Source organism: Camelus dromedarius, chromosome 7, assembly GCF_036321535.1.
Source record: "Camelus dromedarius isolate mCamDro1 chromosome 7, mCamDro1.pat, whole genome shotgun sequence".
Classification (NCBI taxonomy): Eukaryota; Metazoa; Chordata; class Mammalia; order Artiodactyla; family Camelidae; genus Camelus; species Camelus dromedarius.
Window position 1 is genome coordinate 10985476 of NC_087442.1, and position 15309 is coordinate 11000784.

At 46.8% G+C, this 15309-nt stretch overlaps 1 long non-coding RNA gene and 1 gene segment (V, D, J or C); one reads left to right on the forward strand and one right to left on the reverse strand.

Annotated features, from left to right (window-relative positions):
* Window positions 1-984: 984 nt before the first annotated feature.
* Window positions 985-1654, reverse strand: LOC135321765 (T cell receptor beta variable 19-like). The segment is given in 3 exon segments: window positions 985-1050; window positions 1172-1470; window positions 1606-1654. Coding segments are annotated over 3 exon segments (414 nt in total).
* Window positions 1655-2307: 653 nt separating this feature from the next.
* Window positions 2308-9463, forward strand: LOC135321654 (uncharacterized). Its single transcript, XR_010381570.1, has 3 exons — window positions 2308-2857; window positions 7836-7992; window positions 9298-9463. It is a non-coding gene; the product is annotated as an uncharacterized LOC135321654 (long non-coding RNA).
* Window positions 9464-15309: the final 5846 nt, after the last annotated feature.

A 15309-nucleotide genomic window follows, 5' to 3' on the forward strand; every position in this document is an offset into this window, starting at 1 on the left:
CCAAACAAAATGCCTGGAGCCAAGGCTTATATGTAATGGTCAGGGGCTCCCTCCATTTCCCCAGAAATTGCTGGTCCCAAGAGACATAGGGCCACACCAAAGAGACTGGGGCTCGTGGATGCCTCCAAGAATTATTTTAAAATACACTAGTCCAGCATTTTCTTCTGTATGCAGTTTGAATAATATAGACTGTCTGTCATTCATTGCTAGAAACAGAATTATACGATCAAATAAATATTTGTGAAAAAATGAAGTCCCAAGAACTAACAATACTTGTCTTGCAATTCGATGGGTGGCAGACCGCAGAGGGAGAAAATATACAGAAGACACTGAGACCGTTTGCAAAACAAAACTGACCACCTGCCAGCTGATTAGTCATGCAAATATCTCTCTCAACTCTTTTCCAAGTGCCAAGCGTACAGTTACATGAGTCTCCTCAGTGTTTCTCTGCACACATCCAAGGAAGGTCCACCGGAGCTAGAAACCCAATGTTGTTGAACAACGTTGTTGCTGCACTCATTTTTCCAAATGTTCTCCTACTGCCATATTCCAGGGTGGGGGCTGTGATCATCTGTTCCTGATTTTTATCTCCTGATTCTCTCCTGCCGTGGTTCCCTAAGCCCGTGTCAGTCTGTCCGTGCTTGTCCATCTCGTGAAATCCTGCTCACCGTGTGAGTTTCATCTCACATCCTGCCTTTTCTTTGAAGCCCTTCCTGATGTCACCGGGCAGAACTGGCTGTACTATTTCGCACACTCCACTCACACCTCTGACGCATGCACACAGTATATGATACTCGGTAACAGTGTGTTTCTACACGTTTCTCTCCCCGCTGGGCTTTTATTAATTTTCCGAAGGAAGGGACCATTTTGTGTTCATTTTTGTTTTCCACGATTTGGTAAAAAAGAGCTGGATTGTAAAATTAACCTCTCCTCTCTCCCTCTTTCTGATGTAGACAGATTTAGACACGTAATTTAAAAATCAGCTTAGTGGTTCTCCGAGGCATCGTGCCATTGCACAAAGCGTGTTGATGCAGCCGCTGCTTTGGATGCCTGGTTGAGGAGGAAGAAAGCGTTCTGATCAGGGGATCAAAAACAGAAAAGCCCCGCCACCTGGTGGGGACGCAGGGCTTGGGACACATTTATGTGCAAAGAGGAGGTGGCTTTGCTTCACTGTGTCTATACTGCTGGCACAGAGATAAACAGCCGTCTGGTTCTTCTGTGTCAACGTCACAGTGAGAGGAAAGAGCGGCTTCTTCTCCCGAGAGGCACCGTAGCCTTCGGCCATGTCTCCTTTCTGAACATCCTTTGCAGACAGTGAGAAGTAGATTAGTCTCGGCCTTTGTCCTGGGTCCTGTCGGTACCAGTACATGGTGTCATAATTAAAATCCTGTTCACATTCCAGGGTCACATCTCGTCCTTCCTCTTTGAGCACGTATTTTGGGGTCTGTGTGATTCCACCATCCACGGTGCCTGTGGAAGAAAGGGAGCCGCTCTGGAAACAAGGCCCCGGAGGGCGTCTCAGGGCCGCTGCTGTCGGGGAGAGGCTTAGATCTGGAGCTCAGCACCTTATGGGGCAGGAATTTGCTCCCAGAAGCCACGACTCACCTGCTCCAAGGAGACAGAGGGCCACCCAGTAGATCACCGGGCTGCCCATAGTGGGAAGGGCGTCTCCCTCCAGCTCCAAGCCCAGACAAATGAGGAAAGGAACTTAGCCCTGTGGCTCCCCCTTGGCTTAATGGGCAGAATTTGTCACACGGCTAGAATGGACACTAGGATAGGATCCTGGAGATATTCAAGACCGTCTCCCCGGTTTGGCAGATGAGGACACTGAGAACGGAGCTCTGAATCACTGGCACCGCCACCTTGTGTCTTCCTTCCCCAGACTCTGCACTTTGGCCCGATTGTCGGCGCTGCCACATTCCAGGCCCGAGCTTCACTCTGATTGGCTCACGGGTTCACCTTCCTCGTCATGGTAACGTTTGCTCACGGGAGGAGGAGCACACAGATGCTCTTGTCACACAAGAACGGAGAGCATGTTTAACCCCCTCGCTGCCAGGTACTGCTCCAGGCCTGCAGCAGCGGAGGAAGAGGACTACCACCGCCTGGAAACCGCCCCCCTTCCTCAGCCTACGCGTTTTATTGCTTTAGCTCGGCACGTCAAGGGCTGAACATTAGAGAAACGTTGATTGTGCCCAAATAGTTGACTAAGTCTCCTCAGGAAAGACCCCGTGGTCCCAAGTGGCTATTACCTGTTGTAGATGAGTTTGCTGTCAGCCCAGAAACCTTAGAATAAGCAGGGATGAGAATGATCAAGTGAAACTAACTGCTAACAACTGGAAGTTTTGCGGGAGCCCTGGGATAGCAAGCAGAAAACAAAGACATGCTTTGCTTTCCTTGAGGGCCAGGTGGCTCCGAGCAGCCCGCAACCCGCCTTCGCCGTTTAGTCTGAAAGCCCCCTCGGCCCACTTCTTCCTTGGAATAAAAGCAGCCTGACTCCTACCCCGCATTAAGGTGGTTCTTTAGGACGTTAGCCCGCCGTCTTCTCAGCGTGCTGGCTTTCTGAACAAAGTTGCTCCTCTTTGCCCCGACACCTCTCTTGACTTACTGGCCTGTGGAGCAGCGAGCGGTAAGAGCCTGACTCATTAACAAACGTTGACAAGCCAGCCAGGAGTCTTGCTGCTCGAGGCCAGCTGGCCCCGGCTGGGAAATCGTGCTGGGCAAGCCCCCAGCAGCTTCCAGGACCTCTTGTGCTGCAGGTCCTCCTTCAAAAGTCCTTGGAGCAGGGCCGGCCACCCCGGTGCTCAGCAGTTGGAGCAAAGACTTGCCATTTGGGAGTCGAAGGACTGAATGCAGAAAGGTAAGTTGCTTCCACGTACGCAGCCAGAAACTCCCGTCCCCTGCACTCCGGGCTTTTCCTTTTTCCTCGCCAGAATAAGCCCCACTGGTTTTGCATTTGTGTGTGTGGGGGGGTACCCTGTCGGACTCTGCCCAATCTGGTTTGTTTGTTTCTTTGGATGCTAGCGTGTGGTTTGGGGGGGCACTGTTTTGTTTTTCTTGACTTTGTTTTTAAAAGATGGGGAACGGCTGATCTGTCCCTAAGGAAAGCCCTCTAGGTTGCTTTTTGGAAAACTGTGCTGATTATAGCTATGAACCCAAAGACTAAGGAACAGATGGTATTTTACCGTAACAATGTGTGGCCACATTATTCATTGGGATCTGAAGAATGGTGGCCTCTGAAAGGTTCTCTGAATTATGATACAATCTTACAATTAGAGTTATTCTGTGAAAGAGTAGGGGGAAAGATAAAATTCCCTATGTGCAAGCATTTATGTTGTAACATCAGGATGAGAAAAAGACAGTTGCCATCTTATGGTAGAAAGATCTGAAAAGAAACCCAAGAAAATCTCTTCTACAGCAGAGCAGGGAAAAGAGCAAGAGTGAGGATATGTCGCTGCAAACCTTACATCCCCCTCGGGCCGTGCCAGCTGTCCCTGCAGCTGCTCCCACCACCCCTGTGCAACTGACATCCATCCCTTCCATCGCCTCTTGTCCCTGAAGCCCAACCCCCGACACTGAGGCATGGGAAGTGGCAGGATTGGCTCCCCCCTCCTTATGGGCATCAATCAGAAAATCCTGCATTATTTCCTGGAGCAAAGGGACCTGGTATCCAGTCATCATCTAAGACCCATCAGGGCACTCAGTTCAGACCGGGAGCCACCTTTGGGGCAGGGCAATTTCCCATTACCCTGTAGAAAGCCTCAATAAGAACAGCCAGTCAGCTGGGTTTTGTGAAGCACAGTCCATTTTCAACCTTTGATTTATTTAACTGGAAGGACCGTGAACTTCTTATAGAAAATACCCTTTCCAAAGGACAGAATTGTTATTTTCGTTTTCGCTACCCACCACCCTTCATGGGCAGGCATTCATAGTCTCAGTATGATGCTTACTGGCAATGAGATGATGGTCACCTATAAGGCTAGAGGTAGCGCACGAGCACCACCGAGTGGATCCAAACGGCACACCTGAAGCCTGCTTGGCAGGACCCACTGTTGAACCACACTGGACCCTAATGAAGGGATGCCCCACGCACTACTGTAAGTCCATCCTGGCAGGACTCTGGGAAGGGGTACCCAGCCAAAAGTGCCTAAAAAATTTCAAGAGATTCAGCAATAAACAAGTGAAGACCCCTCCGAGTTTCGGGGAAAATTTACCAGGCGTTACACTAAGCAGACCCTGAGGCCCCAAACACTAGAATGGTAAACATGGATTTATTGGACAAAGTGCTCCAGATATCAGGAGAAAGTGACAGAAACTGGATGGTGCCTTTGGAATCAATCCTTCTGGGTTGGTGGATATTGCTCTTAAGATATTCTACAGCAGAGAACAGAAGCAGAAAACATGAGGTACAAAAAAAAAAAAAAAAAAAAAAAAAGCCGCTCTTCTGACTGCAGCATTGGATTCCCAAAAAGAAAGGTAAGTTCCCCCTAGGCAAGGAAAGGTGCACTGACTGTAGAGAGGAGGAACCTTGGAAAAGGGAATGTCCCAGACGAAAGAAAAGAGGGCTGAGGAGGAGAAAAGGGTAGTGAGGGAGGAACGCTTGGATCATTAATGAGGGAACCCAGGGCCTCTCCAGGATGCGCAGCACCCAATTCAAATATCCCCACTGGAGCCCCAGGCACAACTGACAGTGGGGAGCAAACTGATTGACCTTCTAGCAGACGTGGGTGAAACTCATTTCATGCTAAATACCAAAACGGCACACAGAACATCCCATTCCACCCCCATCACTGGGGTATCTGGAGAAGCACAGAGCCAATCATTTTTACAACCATTGCAATGTCAATTAAGAGGCCTGAGATTTAAACAGTTTCTTGTATAAATCTTATCGCCCTAGTCCCCTCTTGGGTCGAGATCTCCTTTGTAAAGCTAAATGCACAAGTGAGACTTTCACCAGGACAACTTGATATATGGGTCCTGCCAGAACACATTTTAAACCTACAGATGGCTCTCCCAGAAAAGGAGACAGACTTCTTTGCCCTGAGGTCTGCAAAAAGGTAAGACCAGAAGTGTGGGCTGACGGTACCTCAGGAAAGGTTGAAAACTCAAAGCCAACACAAATCCCATTGAGAAAGGACGCTGGGACTCCTAGCCTAAGATATCCTCTGAAACACGAAAAGGAAATCTAGCTAATTCTTGAGAGATTTTTTAAAATGGGACTCATCAGATCTTGCAAGTCCCCATACAACACCCCCATCCTCCCGGTTAAAAAGCCAAATGCAGCAGGGTATCTCTTTGTTCAAGACTCGAGGGCCATTAATGATTTAGTCCAAGACCTGCACCCTGTGATACAGCCTGCTCACAACTATTCTGGGAGAATGCAGCTGGCTCTCAGTTTGGGGACTGAAAGATGATTTTTTTTTTCTTTTCTGCATCTCTACTGCAGAAGAGTTACAGTAGCTTTTTGCCTCTGAATGGCAGGCCCCAGAAACACCGGGAACGCAACAGTGTGGCTGGATAGTCTGAGGGTTTCAAAACTCTCCTCCTTAGTTTGGAGCAGTGCTGGCTAAGGACCTCAGGAGCTTGACAGTAGACGAAGGGCTCTTGCTCTGATGGGCGGATGACGAGCTGCTAGTGAGCGCCACGCATGAAAAGCGTCTACAGAATAGCATTAAAACTCTCAACTGTTCGGCTGAATGTGGATGGAAAGTCTCTTCGAAAAAGGCCCAGGTTTGTCAAGCAGCAGGTCGCTTATCAGAGTTTTGCTCTCTCCCAGAGACAACGAGGTCTTTTGCCTGACACAAAACAGGCGACTGCAGACTTAGGAGTACCCGAGGCCGCAGACAACGGAGGGGTTTTTTTTTTTTTTAAGGAATGGCAGGATTCAGGATCTAAATCCAACAGAATTAGAAGCTCATACTAAAGTCCCTCTACCAGGCTCTAAAAGAGTGCCAAACAGCCTTTGAAACCATAAAAAAGTTCATCTCAGCCCCAGCTTTGAGGCTACCAGATTTGAAAAACCCTTTCAAATTATACATCCATGAAAGACAGGGCATAAGTCTTGGGGTATTAACTCAAACTCTGGGACGCATCCTGCGACCTGTCGCCTACTTCTCAAAACAACTAGATCAGACAGTTAAAGGAGGGTCCTCTTGCCTTTGGCTGCCACTCGTGGCATACTTCAGGAATCCAGGAATTAACCCCTGGGACAACTCACCACAGTGTCTGTCCCTCACCATGTCCTTTCTTTACTAGAACAAAAGAGGGGCTATTGGCTGACTTCTGGGAGAATGGAAAGTATCAAGCCACTCTCCCAGACTATCCCAGTGTAAGACTGCAGGTCACTTTGGCTCTAAATCCAGCCACATTGCCCCAACGAATGCTGCATGATCCCCAGAGCATGGCTGACTGCCTGCCTGTCATCGAGCTACTGCATACTTCAGCAGACCAGGCCTAACAGATGAACCCTGGCTGAGCTGAATTTTGGAACTGGTCATCAGTGGGAGGAGGTTCACGGATCAAGGAAGTCAACACACTGGGTATGTGGGGGTAACTTAGAAGAAATTGAGGCCCTGCCCTCGGGGAACTCAGCTCAGAAGGCAGACATCATTGCTCCGACAAGGACCCTCCTACTCACCAATGGGAAGAGAGCAAATATATAGACAGGCTTGTGATGGATTCTCTGCAGTACGTGCTCCCAAGGCAGTCTGGAAAAGAGAGGGACCTCTTTCCCTCAAATAATAAAGACCATGAAACATGCTTCTGAAATCCCATCACTGCTAGAAGTGGACCACAAGCACTCACAAGTGGCCATAAACATTGCCCGGGCCAAAGAGGTGAGACTCATAAAAAACGCAGTCAGTTAGCTAACCAAGCGGCAAAGAAGGTGGCAGAGGAAGGTGACCACCAAGCCATGATGAGTCCGCTGCTCCCGCAAATTGGTTTGTCAAAATATCAGCCAGAACATTCAGAAGGGCCAAAGAAAGGGCCAAAGGGTGGGGTCTCACTTTTGATCACACCTCGCCCGGCTGGAAATGTCACGCACAAGAATTGTATTGATCCCTGTCGCCCCTTTGAACACCGCGTTAACGACACTTTGCTGACGGTGCCCATCGCGGGAGGGAGGCCACCTCACAATGGACTCAGAGTGTATCAGAGGGCCTAACCTGCAAGAGACCGTCCAGCAACTCAGTCAGAACTGCACGATCCGATCTAAAAATAACCCGAAGACTGCCACTAGACGCCCCGCAGATGGGAGCTGAACACAGTGCCCCGCTGAGGACTGACGCATAGACTTCAGTCAAATGCCCTGAGCCACAGTAAACTTTATACTTGTTAGTGTTTATGGATACTTTTTCGGGATGAGTGGAGGCATATCCCACCAGGGCAGAAAATGTCTCTGAAGCAAAGTCCTCCTTACAGAAATCATCCCCCAATCGGACTGCCGAGCCCCCTTCCAAGTGACAACGGATCTGCTTGTCTCCAGCATAACCCAACAAGTGTCTAAAGCATTGCGTGTTGACTGGAAACTTAATTCACCTGGGAGACCACAATCAACAGGGAAAACAGAAAAGAAGTCATCCATGAAAAGAGCATTGCTAAAAAAAAGTCAAGAGACTAGTTTCGCGTGGGATGAGACCTTGCCAATTGCCCTGCTAAGGATCAGAGTGGCTCCCAGGAACAAACTTAAGCCCCTTTGAAATTTTGGACGGCAGGCCATTCCAGGTGTCTGCCCAGGCGGGGAAATCATTGATGCTTTAAAGGACCTAGCTGGTGCTAACTATGTCAAATCGATGGCCACTATACTAACTTCTGTTTATACGTTTTGCTTCCAACAGGTCTGTCTCTCCAACTGAAGTCACCCTGCACCCTTTTCAACTAACCCAGGCACCTCATCCTCCTTAAAAGCTGGAAAAAGCAAGGACCCAACCATCCGCTGGCTGTGAAGTGGACCGGAGGGGGCCGTATGAGGGCTTGCTGACCGCACAGTCATCAGTTAAGCAGCTGGGGTTAAGCTGTGGCTTCGCCACACCTGTTAAAGGCAGCATCCACAGCAGAGGGCCAAGGGGCGCCCTCTAGGGTGGAGGAAACTAACAGGCAGAGGACTCGAGAGCCTCTGAATGATTTAGTTTCTCTTCAAAAAAAAACAAACAAAAAAAGGTACATAAGGAAAGCATGTTATTCTCTAAGTGTTTTGACTATCCTCCTGGGAACTTCCTCCTTTCCCTCAGCTTGGAAAGATACTTTTTAGAATTTCCTGCATCAGTAGCCTCTTCTGCTAATCCATCTCACAGCTGGATATGGCATCCCAAATCACATTCTGTTTGTCATCATGGGAACCCCCTAGTTTACCCCATTTATGATTTTTCCAGTATCTCCCTGTGTTGGTCTAGAAATCCCCAGACCACCCGAAGAAAAGTCTATTGGGTCTGGTGGATACATCTACTAAATGATGCTGTGAAACAACCGTGTTTTTATTTAGTGACTCTCTTTTCCTTATTTCATTAAAGATGCTTTTGAGTATGTAGAATCTGAGGAGGATTTCCGCTTTCAGCGAGGTATAAAGGGAGAAAGTACATTACTGATCTGCGCTAATCACGCTGATCCCTGGTTTAGAGACAGCCGTGTAGATATTCTCTTCCACGGTTTTGTAGCCTGTGCCCCAGAAGGACACAGATGTGTGTGTTGTCAGGAAAATATGCCACGGGCACATGACTGCGTAGGGAATAGAGCAGACAGGAGCTGCTGTCCATTAGGGGTCCTTGCTATGCGTTAGGTTATATGCTTGCTGAGCAGGGAGGGGGCCTCTTGGTAGCAAACTCCAATGGTGCACCTGTGTGAGTTCTTTCTCTGATGTAGAACTCACATTGGCAGAATTCGACAGGAGTTTGGCTACAATAGCCTTCAGACCATCAAAATGGGTCTCATCAGGCAGGTTGGTTTTCTGCATTGTTTTCCTGGGTCCCACAAAGGGTCCAGTCAATGTTTTTGGGTATTTTAAGCTTGGCCTGTCCCTCTTACTAATTGTTATTCTTGTCTAACTCCTACTCAGTGTTGTCATTAAGTGCGGGTATGTCGTTCAAAAACCACAGATCACAGTGCAAACGTGACAACGATGTTTGACAGAGACTAGGCAGGCTCACTGACCCTGGACAGTTAACAAGGGGAAAGAAGTGCCCCGCTGATGAGGAACAGGAGATTTCTCTCATCTCACAACAGGCTCCTTAGATCCCAAAGACACTCCCCAATATCCCCTCCTTTGTTCCTGCCTAAGTTTCTGCTAAGTGCCTTTTGTTTCAGGGCTGAGCTGAGGGAGGATGGAGACTAGCAGAACGAAACTGCCACCACCAGGATGAAGACATGGTGAAGGACCTTGTAATAAACGACCCCGCAGCCCGGCCGGGAGCTGGAGCTGTCCTGACCGGCTACTTGGCAGACGGCTCCCGACTCGAGTGTTTCGTTTTTCTCCCTCTCCAAGCAATAAAAGCAGCTGTTTTTCACTTTGTCTTTCTGCCTCATTTGAAAATTCTTTCTCACTCTGCGGGCAAGAACCCACATATTTGGGAAGCAGCCTTGTCTACCCATTTGGTGGGCTTTTTTGGTTTGGGGGGGTCCCTCTACCTGCAAACACCAGACACAAAGAACACTTTCAATTTCAGGTTGATCAATTCCACTCCACAGTCACCCCTTCCTCCACCCCATTCAGCACGAGTGGCTGTTGCCCCCTTTCCCCACAAGACTGTGGAACGGTGGTGACAGCGGGGAACTGGAACAGAAGACAACTAACACCTTCTTGAAAGCGCCTCCCTCATTCTTCAGCCTTCATATTCTACTACTTTAGCCCTGCAGGTCAAGAGTTAAACACTAGAGAAACGTTGCTTGTACCTAAGTAGCCCATTAAGTTCCCTTAAGAAAGCTCCCATCCCGCAGTCCCCGATTAGCTCTGTTACTTGTAGAGAAGTTTCTTTCAGCCTAGAAACCTTGCAAATAAGCAGAGAGAAGACAGGTAAAGTAAAAACTGCTGCTAACAACTGATGAGAGCTAACAATGCGGAGTTTTGCAGGAGCCCTGTGATCCCGCCCACGTGAACAAGCAGGACAAAGAAATGTTATGCTTTCTTTGAAGGCCAGGTGGCTCCAAGAAGCCTGCAACCCACCTTTACCCTTTAATCTTAAGCCCTCCGGCCTCCCTTCCCCTTTTCCCTCCTCAGTTTGTTGGCTCTCTGAATAAAGTTGCTATTCCTTGCCCCAGTACCTTGTCTCTCAACAAGGCTGGGTATTGGCCTGTGACGCAGCGAGCGGACAGGCAAGGACTAGTACAGACCCATCTTGCTTTCACACCAAGGCTCCCCTTTCATTTTACCACCTTCTCACTGGCTGGTTTTACTTGTCATTTTCATTCTCTTAGGTGTTTCCCTGCCTTCCTTCAATCCCTAAGTTTCACGTTTTAGTTTAGTTCTTCCTTCACTTCTTTAGAGAGTTGTCTTTTAAAGAAAAAGAAAGAAAAGAAAGGAAAGATCTAGTTCCTGAGTTCAATCAACCTTTAAAAAAATGTCTCCCTGCTTTCCCCCTTTCTGTTCTTAATTTTTGAGCTTCTGGTTATACTTGGGTTATCCTGTTACTGAACTAGCTTTGTCTTGCTCGAGGCACAGAAAACAGAGACGCCAAGACTTGAGGCAGAGTTTCTTCTTAAGATAGACAAAGAGAGAGCACGGAAGAAAAAAAACCTCACCCCCTCCCCCCGCACAGCTTGGGGCTGCGGTATTTATGGGATGAGGCCTAAAGCAGCAGGGCGCTGTGGGGCATGGGGAGCGCCGGGAAAGGTGATTGGCAGGTGCGGGAGCAGCATTCTGCGCAGGCATAACTAAGCTGCTGGTCTCTGCGTGTGTCAAAGGTCACGGGGCGCCCCGCGCATGCCCAGCGGGAGGGTGGCCGGTCCCATCCCACCTTAACCAGCTCAGCTGAAGTAGACGCAGCTGAGACTCCAAGTTCCTGGGAACTAAGTCAGGCCAACATCTTACTGTTCAGACTACAGGCTGCTTAGAGAACATGCAAGTGTTAAGGTGACCGTGATAAGTGAAGGCAGGTGGAGTGGATTTAACCCATGGCTTTACTTGTTGAGTGTGTTTAATTCTGTTGGGTGTGTAGACTTGGAATTATTTTCTGACTCGTGATTATTTGGGGTGGGGGGAGGGGGTAAAAGGTGTGAATTTTCCTCTAGTCCATGGATTTTACTTTCCTCTTCATTTTTGTGATGCTGGGTGTTTCACAATACGCTCAACTTAAAGGTATCCTTTTCCACTGTTGGAGCAAGTGGAGACACTTTTGTAGCTTTGCTGGTTGCTTTTCATGATGGGGGTTGTGAGTCCTCTTACTTTGTGACTCTCTTCTGTTTTGCAGGACTCTGTAAGTCCCCCCTCCCCTTTTCTTCTTTTTTCCTTCCCACTACTCACGTGCCAGAGGAGCCTTCTTCCTAACTTATTTACTTTTGTTCCCTCAGAAGCTGCACATTCGGAAGAGGATCGCTCTAAAACACGTGCCAGGTGCTTTTAAAGGAGTGTGCATGCTTTGAAAGCTTCTTCCTGCAGTCCCGCTCAGGTCTGATCTGGGGTTCATCTGGTGGTCCCTCCAACACCCTCTAACCACCAACCCCTTGCCCCTGTCACTGCCCCTCCTGCATCTTCGTAGCAGTTTGTCTGGTCCTCCTCCTGGGTGGGGAGGGGAGGGACTGGAGTGCTTGAAATAATTTGTAAAAATCAAAAGGCAGAAAATGCTGTAGTCACATGGTTTCTACTCCATCCTGGTGCGGGTGGACTTCTTGGTACACATGAATCTGAAATGACTTTCCTGCATCTGTCAGCTTTTGATTTTCTGAAATTGTTTCATCAAAGAAAATGATGATAAACAGTGTTCTGTAGGTGCCCAGCATTTGTTCTGTGATGAGAATTAAAAAAAAAAAAAATTCACTAATTGACACAACATTGTAGACTGAATATACTTCAATAAAAAAAAGTTCACTGAGATAAACATTTGAGGTGATGTTTCTAATGAACAATAGTTGGGGACCAGATCTATCTCTCAAATTCCAGACCAATTTATCCAACTCTATTTCCACCGTCTCTGCAATATCCTATAGCTGGAGTCTTCAGTCCTGGCATCCGTACCTGCCTGCATGGGCACTAGGCAGAGGACAAAGCCAGGATTATTCCAGAAGGAAGAAGAATCAGCATAGCATGGTGTAAACATCACAGCCCTTTTGGCCGGACAGAGACAGAACTGGGTTCTCTCTTTCTTCATCCCTCTTTTTTTTTTTTTTTTTTTTTTTATTTTAAGAAAAGAAATGAACTCCTGGTACCATGTTTTCTTATGCTGAAAATAAAGTGTTTCCTTTGCTTGTCTTGGTGATTAAGTAAAGTTCTGTATTTAAAGCAGACAATAGAGGACTTACAGAGCACGAAGTAGAAGTGTGCACCAATAAATATTTAACATGACAAATTTTGTCCAGTTTTTCAAAAATCTCTACTGTTTTCCAGCGACAGAGTCTTAGTTCCTGAGCTTGGGCTGGGACGTGCCAAGCCTCCCCTCTTTCCATCTTCATCCCACAAAAAGCTTTATGGCTGATTGAACTAATCAAACATGTCACCTCCCCCAGGAGGCAGGGGGTTACCCAGAGGAGCCTGATGTCCAAGGCAAGATCAGCGGCACGATGAACTTTCCAGCAATGGTGTCTGATGCTCAGCAGCGAAGAGGAATGGAAGTTCTGGGCTCTCTCGGCAACACCCACAGCCTCGGGGGTACCTCCTACAGGAGAGGGGGACTCCTTGGTCCAAATGTTGGACCTCTTGTTTATTTAGTAACATGGAGGTTGTAAACAGGCTCCAGTCTCACTTGAGGGTTCTTAGGGAAGTTGAAGTTTGAGGAAATCATATGAAAAAGGAAAAAGGGAAAAGAGGAGAGTGGTTAGGGATAGGACAGGAGGGAAAAGCTGGAAGGGAAGGACTGAAACCTGACACAAACGTACGCTTCAGGAGCGTGAGAGCCAGAAACTAACGGAACATTGTAAATCAACTATACGCCAGTTAAAAAAAGCAAAACAAAAAAACTTAAAATAAGTAAGAGCAAGAAGAAAATTGTAGAGCCATACACTAGGATTGTAATTTTATCAATCTTACAAATTTCTCTTGGCAAAAGGTCTCAAACTTTAATATGAACAAAATTCACCAGGGGCTTGGAAAAATAATATGTACTCCTATAACTCACCTCCAGAAAGTCTGACTCTGAAATTCTGACTCTGTCCTAGAATTTACCTGCTTACCCTAACCCTCAGTGAGGCAAGTGGTCTCAGACCGCACTTTTTTTTTTTTTTTTTTTTTTTTTTTTTTGCTTAGAGATTCTTAATAGGCTAAACTAATAAAAAAAAAAAAAAGAGAGAGACCGCTTTATTAAATTACATGTTAAAATTTAAGTAGAACAAGAAGAATGTTCCTGGGAAAGGGAATATTTAATGGATAGATTTAGGTCCTAGAAATTGCATTTAAAAAAAGAATCAACAGGAAATAAGAAACCAAATTGAAAACAATGTGAATGAAGCTGAGGGAGGAGAATTTCCCAGGGCTTAGGGTATAGTCAGTATTGGCAAATGCTTCAAAGCGATCACACCAGTCAGAGAAACGGAAATAAGTCTTTGTCCCAGCAAGCATATAATTTTAGTCCTCAGAAGAATAGTTTCATAAGAATGGAAGTAGTCCCCCCAAAGCAGAAGACGGCATTCAAAGCACTGACTCCTCTGTGACAAAAGCAAAGGGGTTAGTTACTGAGTAAGACTTGGATTTGGAGAAGAGCAAAGATGGACAGTAAGGAACATTCACTTTTGAGCTGCTGTTTCAAGGGGTCCGAATGAAGTTTTGCCTGGGACAAAAGTATATTTGGACTTCTGGGAGTAAGACAAGTGGGTTCAGCTTACACTGAAATAAGAGCAGATGTGACTGGGAAGAGTATACAAACTTTTCTAGAGATGAGTGGTGGGTGGCGTAGAAATAACCAGTTTTGTAAAGAGATGATCAAATTTTAGAGGAGGTGTTTTGAATCCTTTATCTGCTCTACAGAATTGCACGGATCTCCCTAGGTAGGGGTAAAGCCACAACGCCTGCTTTCACCTACACTCATGTGGAATTATTGTCTCACTACAGTTTGGACCACACACCTGAGGGCTTTTCAACTGTCTGCATATCAATTTGCAGTTGCACATCAGATGTGTTTCCACTGAGTACATACATATTCATCTGTCTCCTTCCTCAACTCCATAGAAGCTAATTAGTGACCGGGGGGAGGAGGGGTCTGACATTATCACACTTAAAATTAGCACGCTTTTTGTGTGACTTGGATTTAACTCCTAAAAAAGAAATTAACCAGAGTCTTCACTTGGTCTGATATTATTCTAAAAACTAAGGATTTGGTCGCTCCTCTGATCCTTTCTCTTTTCCTAGGTTTTTTGTATCCAGCAAATGCAAGTTATCCTTCACCCCTCCCACGTGGTGGATATCTCTTGGGTGTCCTGGCCCCTAATTAGAGAACTGAACTCCACTCTTTGGAATTCTTGATGCATAAGGTCAAAGTCACAGACTCTCAGCTGCCATGTTGTTCAAAATAACTCAACCCATTTGGCTAATGTTGAGTTTTCTAGAAGCACAGTTTTTAGCAAAACAGAATCTTTTTTTTTTTTTCCTATTTTCTGGATTTGTAATCTAGCATGAGAGAAGGCTGATCCTTCTCAATGTGGCTGGAAGGCTGACGTCTGAATCTATAATCATCTCATCACTACACGATTTAAGAAATGAAGGAGGCGGTCTATAATAAGGGAGAACAAACGGAGCCAACACGGTGGGAAAAGAAATGAGCTGTCGAATGTGCCATGTCACAGGTTCAGGACTTCAGTCTGGTTTGTTCCAGAGAAAATCCTATGTTCTTGTTTTGGGGTTTCATAGGATATGCTTTAGCCTTGCAAGAAATTTCCATATGGCTTAAGACAACTCTAGTTAGTTTCTGTTATTTCCTCTTTCAACCTGCTACACCACCTGCTTCCTGAGCTGGGCCAGGATGAGTTTGTGCATTAAGATCAGCTAATACTTACCACTGTGGATTCACTGCTGGCACAGAGATACACGGCTGAATCCTGCAGCGCCGCAGGCTGGATCTTCAGGGTACAGGATGAGTTTTGGTAGCACACAGCTGAAAACCTCTCCTTGGGCATCCCTGTTTTATCAAGTTCATTATTATTTTGGAAGGAAATCAAGAACTTGAACTCTTTTGCTGG